Source organism: Amia ocellicauda, chromosome 16, assembly GCF_036373705.1.
Source record: "Amia ocellicauda isolate fAmiCal2 chromosome 16, fAmiCal2.hap1, whole genome shotgun sequence".
Lineage (NCBI taxonomy): Eukaryota > Metazoa > Chordata > Actinopteri > Amiiformes > Amiidae > Amia > Amia ocellicauda.
Genome location: NC_089865.1, coordinates 12391809 through 12404990, shown reverse-complemented (window position 1 = coordinate 12404990; position 13182 = coordinate 12391809). Strand labels below are relative to the sequence as shown.

Sequence of the window (13182 nt, the reverse complement as noted above, 5' to 3'; positions counted from 1 at the left end):
GTAAATATCACTTTTGTAAAATAATAATGAGTAATGCTAAACGTCTTATTTATTGGTGTAAGTATCGCTATATTAATAGTCAGATTGTATCCCGCTTTCACTGCTACTTTAAGAAATTGCTGAAAAAGCGCAGCTCCAGCATCAGCCCAAACAAGAGTCCCTTTGAACTTGTCACTTTTACTGATCCACATTTTAACTTTTTTCTCAACAAACCGCAGTCTTTTCCTACAGCACCTGCTTCTCGCCCAATTATTCACTTAACACACCCCAGTGCTTTCCCTGCCATTCAGCGCTGAAAAGGGGGTTTATTGTCACCACAGAAGAGGATAAAGGAGCTTATAGGGACTATAAATGAAAATGAAAAGAAACAACCAGCAGAATTGTTATAGGAATAATAGTACCAACGTTAGAGGAGCTACTCCGGGAGAAAAACAAGGGTCAGACTAAACTGAACATTTTAATGTTCTAAAATGGGAAACAAAGACAGACATGGAGTAATGCAGAAGATAGATAGATAGATGTGGAATAAAATTGCAGTGAAAATAAGAATGCAAATTGTGCATACGATTTTCTTAAAAGGTGTTTCGTGTTTACTATAATACGTTGTCATTTATAACTCTTTGAGAATATGTTGTATCCTCTAGACGGCCATACAATTATATAAATATGTCATGAATATTAAATGTACAAATCATTTTATGATTTATTTTGTTTTAAGATTACTTGGTACTTAATTTAAAATCCAAACCTTTACATTTTACAGATTACAATGCAACGGGATATTATTCTAATTTAATAATAATAATAATAATAATAATAATAATAATAATAATAATAATAATAAACTCAGATAATACAAAATAATTATACCAGACGCTTTTATCTTTGAATGACTTCAACGCCTCGGCCACTGTCCTTTAAAATCATAATTTTACTGTCTTCAAACTTTACACAGTATGTACAGGGGATTTCATAATACAAAGCAATAAATTAACGTGTTCAATATAAAACTAAACTTTGACATATAGAACGCTAAACACATTAATTTTAATTAACACAGTTTCCATATTCACAGGTAAAATCCCATTTCACAATGCATCATGTATACAGCCACACAAAAAAAAGCTGAATATATGCCTCATATTTAAATATGCCTATATACATCAGCATGATCAGTGCTTCAATATCATATATTGGCATCACTGGTCGTATCGAAATTGCTCTTTCTGTGTTAAAGCTGCAATGCCTCATTTCAATCAGGTTTTAAATCGCTTTGAAATGGGTCTGAACCGAGGGGCTCTGGTCACTGGCGCTGGTTTCATGCAGTGTTATTGGGGTCAATGCAGCAGGGAAAGAGCGTGATGTTTTCTTTAGCTATTGTTTGGTTGGTTCAATTGTTAATTAATTACCCTTTAAAACACACTCACGCTTTTTTTTTTTAAATAAACTAACCATACAACTTTTGTGGACATCAAATTTAAATAATTTAAATAAAGCATAACACACGAAAACAAACACAGTATGTTACCAATATGTGTATGTGTCTATATATATATATATATATATATATACATATATACATACACTTATTGGTTACAATCTCACACATCGATTTTTACACGTATAAAGAGGTCACAGAAATGGGGTACAGCAGCTTTAATGACCTATTTTTTCACCATCCTCTCCCTCTGTTTTTTTGATACAAAACAAGGCATTCTTCCTGCCCCTGCGCACAGACGATGCCTGTATTAGTCTCTCTGCTTCCAGGCTGTTCTCTGGACGGTCTAGCGGTGTGAGGAGGCCGGTATGTCAGCTGTCAGCTTTGGGGAACAAGCTCCGCATCACATCTGTGCTCGTCTGCCGCGGGCCAGGGTGCAGTGCATCGGTGGGTGTCTGGCCCAGGATCCCCTGATTTGGACCATCCGCGGTCTCCGGGGGGGGGGCGGGGCGGGGGCAACAGTGTCTGTTCACATCAGTTGCGGCTGCTGCATGGCTTCTTGATGTGCCGATGGGTACCATGAGGTGTAGCTGGGGATGTAAGTGCCCGGGGTGCCCGCTGAGGTTTTCCCGGAGGAGGAAGCGTTCCAAACGGGCGCAACGGAGGGCGAGCCGCTGGAGAGACCCCTCCCATTGGCCAAGGCGCTGGTGTCTATCGTACCCCCGCCTTGCTTCATGAGTTTCTTGAACTTGGACCGCTTGTTCTGAAACCAGATCTTTACCTGAAAAAGATTGCACGCGTAAATACATGAATATATCATTTCTTGCCAATATAAAACGGATGAACGTCTGTGATCATGTCTTAGATAGAGCTGATGTGTTCATTTTCCATTGTTGTCATCTATACTGGCAGTTTTTGCTTTGGCTGGCATGCAAAATGATTTGAAATGTTTTGTGTAAAATATCTCCACAAGGATAGGGTAGAAAGGAAACGTTAGATTGGTGCAAAATTAAATGAGAAAATGTTAGTAATGTTCTGACATTGTGATAACCTATGTTGTTATTAGTATTATTATTTTTATAATTAGTATAATAATAATAATAATAATAATAATAATTAATAATGTTAAATAAAACATTGAAGAATGCTTGAAATATTGGAAACAAACTAAATTAAATGTTAAAATTTTGAAATATAAAGCAAAACATCGAAAAAAGGAAAACAATTATTTGTAGGCTATATGCCAATTATATTTATAGCCAGGTGTAACAAGAGAACCCATTTTTACATACAGAAATAATGCGGAAATAGATTTAATTGAATTCCCAGCAATGGCCGAAATGCCATGACCCCCACCTCCTTTCATTTCCTAAGTATATAGACGTATTATCCTACACGGCAAACGGCCAGACATTATTATTATGATCATGATGATGATGATTTCTCAATAAAAGTAAAGATAGTGAGAAGCACAAACACGGTGTGCAGGACCAATCCACCGACCTGTGTCTGTGTGAGCCCCAGAGAAGCAGCCAGCTCAGCCCTCTCTGGGAGAGCCAGGTACTGGGTTTGCTGGAACCGCCTGTTCAGAGCCTGCAGCTGCAAACTGGAATAAATAGTCCTGGGTTTGCGGATCTTTTTCCCTTTGCCATTAAATCGCACTTCTCCACCTTCCACGACTGTGTTTTTCTCTGTCTCTGCCGCTGTGAATGAAAAAAACGAAATGAATCAGGAAAAAATGAAAACAGCCTGACGAAGCTGCAGCACACAGCGAAGTTAGAAGTGCAAGTTTGCTATTTTTACTAGCTGCAGTTTAGGTATAATTACCCTTAATTGCATACATTGTTTATAGCATTACGCAATAAATAATTACCAAGACTAATACGTGCACATCTGGGCTGATTTTCCAATCCAGCCTTGAATCAGTGGACGGAGTGTGCAGAGCCACAGCGTCCCCAAACCTTTCAAAGTTAGGAAAACAGTCCGAAGACGCTCTTACCTGTGTCTTCTAACCGTGTCTGGGTTAAGGTCGAGCTGCTTTGGTAGGACTGTACTGAGCTGATATATGGACTGGAGGAATGGCTGCCGACCGAGTTGACATAGGGATAACCCAGAGACCTGGGGAAGGATGAAGCTGTGCTGTAGGAGCTTTCGTGTTGAGAGTGACCAGCAGAGTGTAAACAGTGCATGGAGTAGTGTCCGTGAGACATGGAGGAAGGCGACATTTGTTGACTTGGTGGCCCAAATTCCATGAAGACCGTTTTCCCTGAGACAGGGCTATTAAGACTTTCTGGCATTGTAGTCATTGTCATCTCTTCTGGCTGATCCCTTCTCTTCCTTTTTGTTTTCTTCTATGATCTCAGTGAAGGATGGATCCCAATTTAAGCTGATCTGATTTTTTCACTTTCCATTCATAAGAAAATGGAGTTTGTCTCTGTGAAAAGTCTAAGCATGATGCTGTGGATCTACACAAACTCGCCTCAAAGGTTTGAATCAGCGAGTCATGAATATTCATCGAATCGAGGCGCTGATTGGTCCACTGGTTCCAAGAGCGGCTCCGATTGGCGATTCTGGGGTTGGGTCCAGGGGACCTGGGAAACTCAAGAAAAACAGCCAAGCTGAGAGCTCAATTCTGTGCATTTCCGATTTCTGTAGTAAAATTCACAGCAGATCTGTTTCAAAGACATGGCAGTCAGTGAGAGATCATTTTAAACCTACTGCCTGTCTTGAAGGAAGACAAGGATAATTGCTAAAATACATGCTGTAGCATTTTCCTATACCAACCTGTATACATTTATGTAGTGCTTCAGTTGTTACACATTCTCCAATGCACATCTTATTCACTTAACCGTTACTTTGTTAACATAGATGACAATGATAATAACAACACCAATAATAATAATAATATCAGTAAAAACAGGCATTTCAATCCAACTTAAAATACGTCCCTGAATAAATGGAATGATCAAACTACACATTATATGAAAATAATTCAAGATCATGTTTCTTATTTAATTTCAAATGAATGTAATTAGAAACAATAGTTGTAGGATGTTGTGCACGTTTTAATATTGATATCACCTTCGTCTGTAAAATCTTATTCCCATTTTTTTTAATTCTGGAAGAGGAAAGCAAAACGTGTAATTTGTTGGTTTGGGAAAAAAGAGCATTATAAATAATAGCATAAGAAAGGCATTACACTAATAATATACTCATAATACATATATTACTATAGATCAGATCCATGAGACATGACAATTTCAAATGGTTTATTCCATTGTGCAATACACTGTGTTTCAAATGGTTGTATTTCACTTTCCCCGGTTTAAGACAATCACTATATATTTTTAAAAGAAGTTCTACGTTTGGCTAACAAACAACAACAATAACAGTAATTGTAAATGAAAGCAAATAAAATGACAAAGTTGTAATCGTAACCTGTGTCTTTGGGTTTGGGAGAGTTCACACGTGCACATGTATTAGTTACTGATTCATTTGATTAAATGCTAGTCTCAAGTGCTCTGAGCCACAGCTGAAGGCAGTCTTATTAGCATAACACTGATGTTTAATTTTCATACGCATAATTAGCCATATATTTAACACTTCTAGCTACATGCAGTCTCCTTTCATCATTAAACAGCCAAGGGACGTGAAGTGGCCTGGATTGAACTACTGCAGTAGGCTATTGCACATTTTGAAATGTACGGGACACCTAAGTTCAGAAGACAGTTCAATAGTGGCCAACAGCAAAACAATAAAGCTATGTCTTTTAAAATAATTAAGCAAACCATTTTTATGTTGCATTTCATTATGCATCAGGTGCATTAGGTTTCGTTTTATACCACCTAAAATGTACCACAAAAAAGAAACATACACACATACAATTACATTGACTTTTAAAATATATAATTCACCCCTTATAATCATTCATACATTAATATATACATACATGTACACACAATGGTAAAAAAAAAATGTTGTTGGATTTATATGAGATTTATATGAGGTTTTACTGAAAACAAAGAAAAAAACCTTATAGGTATAGGTTAAAAAAAACATTATTTTACTTGTCAATGAACATGCATGACTATGTGTTCATGTTCAGGGTCTTATATACAACCACTTTAAGGAATATAATATAATGTTAATGTTTTAGTGAAAGTAAGAAGAAAGTATATTTCCAAAATCTGAAATGTTGATAACGCCTACCCGTCTATAGCACCAAAACGCCTGTTGACTATGATAATCGAAGTGACAGTATGAACCCATAATGAACTGATCTGAAACGCATAATTATATAAATATAATTATATAAATATTTATTAATGAATAAATGTAAGGAGATTAAGAATGCTGTTATTGTTTTGTTGTTTTTTGTAATATGAGTTAGAGAAAATCCATTGATGATAACAGATGTTATCAATCATAAACACATTAATCAATATTTATACAGAAACACCCGTACATGTAAAAATAACAGTACTTTACATTTCAGGGAATCGAAAACCAGTATCGTAGGCAACATTTAAAACTATGCATTAACTATGAATGTGATGTAATGCGTTTTTGGTCATTCTGTGTTTTTTTTTTTCCACAATTCTAATATTTTCTTTCATGTTTTTTTTTTTCATCGACGTGACACCTGTTCTTCAGTTCTTGTGGTTTTTCCCTCCCAGGTTTCTGTATTAAATTGCACAGGATCCCTTTTTATCTAGGGATCTGTAAATATTTAAACGTAACCTGTGCTGAAGTCCACTGGGGAGTAAGAGGACAAAGCCGGTTTAAATCTCCTGACATCTATGTGATTGTATCCAGATGCATGATCGTTATAACACTGAACAACATGAAAAAGATTATTTTGCAGTGATCATGAATGTAACATTTCCAAGTGGAAAACAAATCGCATCTCCGATACTATGACATGGTAAATAAAACGTGGACGATGAAATTTGCTCCACTAGAGAAACAAACATTGTTTAATCATGCTGTAGAAGATGTACCATAAATAACATCACCTTACAGTAATTTGCACTACAGACGTCTCGTTACCACAGCAGTTGGTAAATCCTTCAGTCCTAATAAAATTATTCAGGGATAATCTTATGATGCCAACAGACATACAGAAATAATGCAAGACTAATTGCAGATAATCCGATTGTTCTCGATTAACTAGAAAATGTAATTTTCCTTCTGCTTGGACGTCATAGTTAAAACTGTGTTCACAGTTAGATGAATATTGTACAGGCTTCGGTTTCACTGCCTTTAAAGGTGATAAGTTTGTTAATGGTAAATCATCTGTTAGTATTAAGACGATAGCTAAACAACAACACTAATAATAATAATAATAATAATATATATATATATATATATATATATATATATATATATATATATATATATATAATCCACGATTTAGTTATAAAAGTGTGTGAAGTTTAATCACAGCAGTCTGATCTTCTGCTTGGTTCACATTCAATGCAGTCGGATTAGTACAATAGTACGATTTGCATTCACACACTGCGGGTGAATTAAAAGTTGACAGATACCAAATGCTGAGGCTCATCCATGAAAACCGTGCAGGATCTGGCTGAAAGGAAAACATTCAGTGCTTTACACAAGTCAGATGAAATTAACAGCTAAGCAATCCAAACCAACTTCAGTTAAAGACCATACCAATTCTTCTCTTCATTTCCTGAGGGTGACTTCGCCCGAAACGTCCAGATCTTCATTTTTCCCTCTTCCACCTCATTCTCACTCAGCCAGCAATGGATGAAATAAACCCACAGCCACCCATCTGTTCCTGTAGCTGCTCACAATCTCAACATGAATAACAAATTAAAGGCAGTTAAATTCCGTCACTGTGATTATCAACCTAATTGCATAATTGAACTTCAAGATGCAGAGCAGGGAAGTTTTAGATATGTTTAGCAAATACTTGTAATGACAACGTATGTCTGCAGACTGTATGGCTGCACAAGTGACACCAGGTCTCATGATTTGTGTACTTCTACTTAAGCAAAGTACTGTAACTAACTATCTCTAGCATATTTCAAAAGAGCCTAATTTAAGCCATTGAGAATTAGCTCGAACATAAATGTGGGCTAAGCAGGCACGCCATTTTCGTTTATTGTATTCTGAACAATTGATTACAACCAGAAACGTGAGAAGATTATTATTATTGCTTGGAATATTAAATCAAATATACCATACAAATAGCACTACTAATAATAATACAATTGGAATTTAAACTAACTATACACAACCGATAATAATAATAATAATAATAATAATAATAATAATAATAATAATAATAATAATAATAATAATAATGTTGAGTTTACCTAAATGAGCTTTTTCACGCGAGAAAGTTAAACCATCATTTCAGACACAGCAGGTGGCAACCTAATAATGGACAGACTATTTCTTATAACCCAATTGTATATTCACTAAAACCTCCGATATGAAAATGGACACGTTAAGACATCACTGGTCGCAGCAGCTTCCTGACCCTATTAAAACACAGAGCTGGCATTTAAGTGACTTTCATAAGGATCCCAGAACCATAATGGAACCAATTTCTTGCATTAACTTCAAATATAGATTATGATTAAACAGCAATTTAACTGTGGAAGAACTACCACTTTCACAAACATTTAGTTACACTGATAATATACACTTTGAAAAAATACATGACTACAATTCAATAAATAGGCACACACGGTAAAAATCCACGTGCAATTTATTTAAATTACATTAATTATATACAAAAGAAAATTAAATACAATGTTGTTTCTTTTTCAATACTGTGTTTCTTGAAACTCTTTGACGTAATACAGAACATCCTTGTCAGTCTTCTTCTTGCAGTCTGGTCAGAATTTCAGCTCCTTCTGACGTAATGACGATAGTGTGCTCGAATTGTGCTGATCTGAAAAGAAAATGATACACAATACACACGTTATGACGTAAAAAGGGGACAAAATAATTTACACATATAAATATTTTACTTTTGATATTATACTTAAGGTCAGGTATGTTGAAGTTCATATGAAGTCTACAGCAGGATAAAGTAATCCACACTATAACCGGTGTGAAGAAAGTGAGAATAAAATTTGCCTTAAATGGATAACAAGGGACATTGTATCTAATTATAATGATACATTTGTTTTTTCTTACATGGAAGCCCTAATTTAGTACAGTACCTCTGGCAACGGTTCCAGTATTAATCTTGCCTTTAGCTAGAAATCTCATTACTCCCAAAGGTGCATGCCTTTTTGCCTTTGATACATATAAAATAAATAAACTAATACATTAAAATACACCGTTTCTCAATACCAATGGTTAATTAGCTTTGTTAATGGAATCTGAGCACCCTAGTAGCATTGACCAATTTCATCTCAACTGGAAGAAGAGACCTAAAGGACTTGCATTAATGCATTAATAAGAGGTAAGATGTAAACAGTATCTTTAATACTGACATGTTATTAAAATGAGTGAGTTAAATTCAGAGAACACTGGGCCAGATTTCAGCACAGACAGTGTAAACTGAATCATTTCTTTTAGGGGTAAAATGTTACAAAGCATTTCAAACATTAAAATATTTTCTTATACCTTTTGCTAAATATGAATAAGGGCATCTGCCAAGAAATAATAAAATAATAAATTATACAATTGATTTGAGGAACATGTAAACCTAGTAGGAGAAATATTCAAATTAACCAATTTCCTAAAATTCAGTTCATTCATAAAAATAGTTCTAATATATAAAACAGCACTGGGTTAAGGAAATGAATATATACAACATTAATTCAACTTGAAAGTAAGAAAAAAAAAGTTTGGGTTTAAAGGAAACTGTACAGTTGAAATATAACAGGGCTGGTTTCTTAACAACATTCACACACCTGTTCATTTTACAAGACTGTTTGGGATGTTTTAATAATTGAATCAATAGAACAACTATGAACCAATACATTAAAACTGCATTGTGACAGAATTGGCATCTCCCCCCACTGGAAAAAAACGACCTTTTATAATGTCATGTCTAAGCACACTGTAAGAAATTGCCTGCTGAAATCAACATGATTCATGGATACGCCTCACTGTTTACCATATAAATTTGGGACTTTTCCTTCATGACATAGTTATCCCACAAAATAGAGGTCTTGTCTTCCTTAGTTAAAAAAAAACTAAATAATTTAGAGCAGTGAAAATAAATCTAAGCCAGAACAGTTGAATCATTTTAACAGTAGCTGTACAGTATGTGATTCTTGACTATGAAGTTAATTTAAATATGTTGCAGTATGTGAGCAATGCTGTCCCTGGTGTATGTATAGCTCAAGATCCAAAACGCCTCTTGGGAGAAGGGCTTTTCTCAATAACCCAAGTCGTCGTCTTTCTTTTTTGTATAAACTGTTGTTCGGTTATCTTCTTACAAGAGGATTTAGTGAAGTCTGAGTGAATGACAGACACAAGCACCGTAACATACTGCCATGACAGGAGGCTCCTCTTATTTCAGACAGTAATCACACATTTACATTGCTCCATTTCAATTTGTGAGGGGGAAAAAGTAGCCTCCTGAGTTTAAAGCCACATGACCTTTATAAACTACCAGACCCATAAACAATCTCTTACCTTTTATTGTCTGTCGAAACTGCAGTCCATTTGTCCTGTAAGATTTTAAACTCAGACGATCCTTCCATCAATATTGGCTCTGTATTCAAAGCAACAGAGTGAGAACATTCACACTCTTCTTTGAAACAGTGTTATTTATGGGGCAAATGTGTTAACTTTTACATGACATTTTAACATAATATTCATCTTTCTTTATAATACCCTATATGCATTCCAAAATGTGGCATGTGATGACATTTTTGGATACATTTTCTGATTTCAGTATTAAAAACTATTAGGAGACGCTATTGTATTGAAATACCAATATTTAATGGAATAAGGAAATGAAGGAGAAAAGAAACAAACAGATGGTGCTTAATGATAAAACAGTTTCCCTTCACAGCATTTATCACCAGACGATGTTTGCAAACACACATGTATTTTAACTCTCCTAAAGTTTTTTGTTTTTGCTATACAGAGAGATCACAACTATTTGTAATGCAGTAAGTTCACTGGACTCTTTTTTTATGTTTTAGTTGTTATACCCACAAGTTTTATTTCAAAGTACACTGTCAATTAGGTTTGGGGGGGGGGGGGGGGGTTGGATACTTCTGTAAACACTGGATAATGTACAGGAAACATTATGCAACATTTCTTTTTTTAATAAATTACAATATTATTAAGTGGCAGAATTGGCAATAGAATTTACTGACCTACTGTGAATGCCATACCCTCCTCCATCACAAAGTCATTTTCATTGGCTATGGAAAAAAAGACAACATATCTTTATAATATTTAAATGTACTTAATATAGATAGAATAATATAGTGTTATAGATTAGTACTACACAGAAGTAATGGTGACACTGCTTTACCTAAATAGATAAACCTTATTGTCAATTAAATATTAAAAGGACTCACTTTGCTTTAGTGCACTTACAGTCATGTGCACTGCAGTTAGTTCTTTCTATAAAAATATATAATGCTTATATAATCTATACAGAAACTCTTTTCAAGTAATCATTCTGTAAATCTAGTCTCTGATAATCAGCATGCATTTGGAGTTTGTGTTTTTACAGTCATATGAGTTCCTCAATATGACAGTAAATATTTGTCTGACATAGGGGGCCACACAGAAGAGGTTTTGCCATTTCCAAATGCTGTTCAGAGCTAATTTTTCAAGGGTCGCTACCTAGTGGCCACAAGATGGGTCGGAGTGAGTTTCCCAGAGATGCAGACCTGCTTCCACATTAGGAAAGAGGAGAGACATCTGTCTGTAAAACATCTTGTAAGGACCTCTGGCTTTCTGAGTCTCAAGAAGGAAGAGCAGTGATGACAACACTAGTTTCACCTGCAGGAATGGGTCTCCATTTCCAGTGTCAGAAGTTACATTAAATGTGATCTTTCAGTGATTTCTCTTGGGGATTCAAGTGTTCTTCAATGTACCCAAAGGTGACTTTAGAAAAGTAACAATAGCATAAATACAGCCAAACCAGGCCTTTCCTCTAAACCACTAAAAAGGTATTTAAATTAAATATTATTATGCAGTAAGAAGTTTTCCCCGACGTTTTCCCCTTTTTTCCATTGGTTGGTTGTAAAATCTTCTAAGAAATACAAAACCAAACTACAAATTCCCATACACAAAAATCACCCTTTTGCATCTACTCAAAATAGGATAGGAAAAGACAGGAAACACAACTAAACTAAGCATAAACGTGACTTATTTTGGAGTATAATCCTTAAAAAGCATATTATTAACACACTAGTGTTTTTCATGACATGTGGGAATTTGAAAGACAAACTCCTAAATTTAGCTTCATCTTACCATGATGCCAAATTTCCGGGTGACCGTGAAAGAAGGATCCAATCCCATGACCTATGAAGTATGGGCAGACTTGCAGTCCAAAGGAGTAGGCTATTTGGCTGCAGTTATAAAAGAATATAAAAACACTGAACACCATAATAAAACACAATAATACAATGTTCCTTTTGAAAAGAAATAACAAAAATATTGGCTCCGTGAGTAAGCTTATTCTTTACTGTTTTGTAAGGGATTACCGTAGTTTTAACCTTGCCAGATTCAACATTTCATGTCTTTTGCTCCGTATTATACTTGGAAAAGGAAAAGAGACCAGATCAAATAACTTAAATTCCAAAACATTTATGCATTTATATTGTTGCCATATAAAGGAAATTTATAAATATTACCAACATAAAAAACTGAAAATACAACAAATGTCTATTACAATGGCTACCTAACTAAAGCAGACACTACTGTGTATTCTCCTTTAAATTTCTCTTCTGCTAGTATATGTATTTATTTATTTTTTTAGTTACTGCATTTCTTCCTTAAGTCAATTTAAAATCCTATTAATTTATGTTTTCAATATAACCAAGGCTTATGCCCAAATTGAATGTCATCTTGTACACCAACTATGATTATTTTTTGCTGATCTACACACAACACCAAATAGGTACTGTTGAATCAGAACACAGCAACAGTGTATAAAAACAACTAAATGCAAAATGGTCAATTTGGCAATGCAGTCCTCAGGAGTTTTGCCATTCCCAGTAATTGCTGTACGTCTTCAATTTAAAATATTCCTGAGGGTTTTAAGTGGTCTCATGCACCCCAGTGTCTAACGTTCATGTTGCAGGTTTTTAACTTGAACTCACAGACCCATCTTCAGCTATGTCAAACTAAAACTGTCTGAGAACCCTGGCTGAAGTGAAGTGCTGCTCATTCGGAGATGAATAATCATGCCAGCAGTACAAGGAAGTTGCAAATGCCCTTCATATGAATCCCTCCATTAAGATGTCCTCATGACTCACAAAAAGCTAGGAGCTGCCGTTCTCAGATGGATCCAAGTTCAAATCATCGAGGATGGTTCTATAACTGGATTCATTTCTAACTCGAGAAGTCAAATCCTTGAAATGTGTTAACCAGGGGAACAAGAGAATACATCCATTTGAATTTAGATTATTTTCTAGCCTGTGTGAGATATATTATTTTTAGGTTATGATCAGAGAAAACACTTCAACGGAGGTGCTCCAGTTAGCAATTTATTTAATATTTTAGGCTTAATATTTGGACATATGTAATCTGAAGAAACCTGAACATGATATAGCATACACTTT

At 35.2% G+C, this 13182-nt stretch overlaps 2 protein-coding genes across 4 annotated transcripts in view; both read right to left on the bottom strand.

The window, feature by feature from the left end:
* Positions 1 to 438: 438 nt before the first annotated feature.
* Positions 439 to 7239, bottom strand: dlx1a (distal-less homeobox 1a). 2 transcript variants are annotated; one of them, XM_066688138.1, is made up of 4 exons: positions 7112 to 7239; positions 3438 to 4029; positions 2942 to 3141; positions 439 to 2219 (listed from the first exon to the last, which is right to left on the bottom strand). In XM_066688138.1, exons 2-4 carry the CDS (start codon positions 3748 to 3750, stop codon positions 1968 to 1970), a joined length of 765 nt encoding a protein of 254 aa, XP_066544235.1. In that variant the 5' UTR covers positions 3751 to 4029; positions 7112 to 7239; the 3' UTR covers positions 439 to 1967. The 2 variants fall into 2 exon arrangements, with proteins under 2 accessions (XP_066544235.1, XP_066544237.1); XM_066688140.1 differs by lacking the exon at positions 7112 to 7239 and having other exon boundaries at positions 3438 to 5328.
* A 920-nt stretch (positions 7240 to 8159) lies between these two features.
* The window catches only part of metap1d (methionyl aminopeptidase type 1D (mitochondrial)), a 31036-nt gene continuing 26013 nt past the window's right edge, over positions 8160 to 13182 (bottom strand). For both annotated transcript variants that reach the window (XM_066687712.1, XM_066687713.1), the window contains 4 exons: positions 11870 to 11967; positions 10759 to 10806; positions 10067 to 10145; positions 8160 to 8363 (listed from right to left, as the gene is read on the bottom strand). In XM_066687712.1, coding sequence (XP_066543809.1) covers positions 8285 to 8363; positions 10067 to 10145; positions 10759 to 10806; positions 11870 to 11967 — 304 coding nt within the window. In that variant the 3' untranslated portion in view covers positions 8160 to 8284. The remainder of the gene's footprint in view (positions 8364 to 10066; positions 10146 to 10758; positions 10807 to 11869; positions 11968 to 13182) is intronic.

Excerpts from the sequence above, each read along its gene's own strand:
- dlx1a (XM_066688138.1), bottom strand. The coding sequence starts at position 3,750 with ATGACAATGACTACAATGCCAGAAAGTCTTAATAGCCCTGTCTCAGGG. Across the intron at positions 3,142-3,437 it reads GACACGGTTAGAAGACACAG|CGGCAGAGACAGAGAAAAAC; the intron begins GTAAGAGCGTCT and ends TTTCATTCACAG. Across the intron at positions 2,220-2,941 it reads TGGGGCTCACACAGACACAG|GTAAAGATCTGGTTTCAGAA; the intron begins GTCGGTGGATTG and ends AATCTTTTTCAG.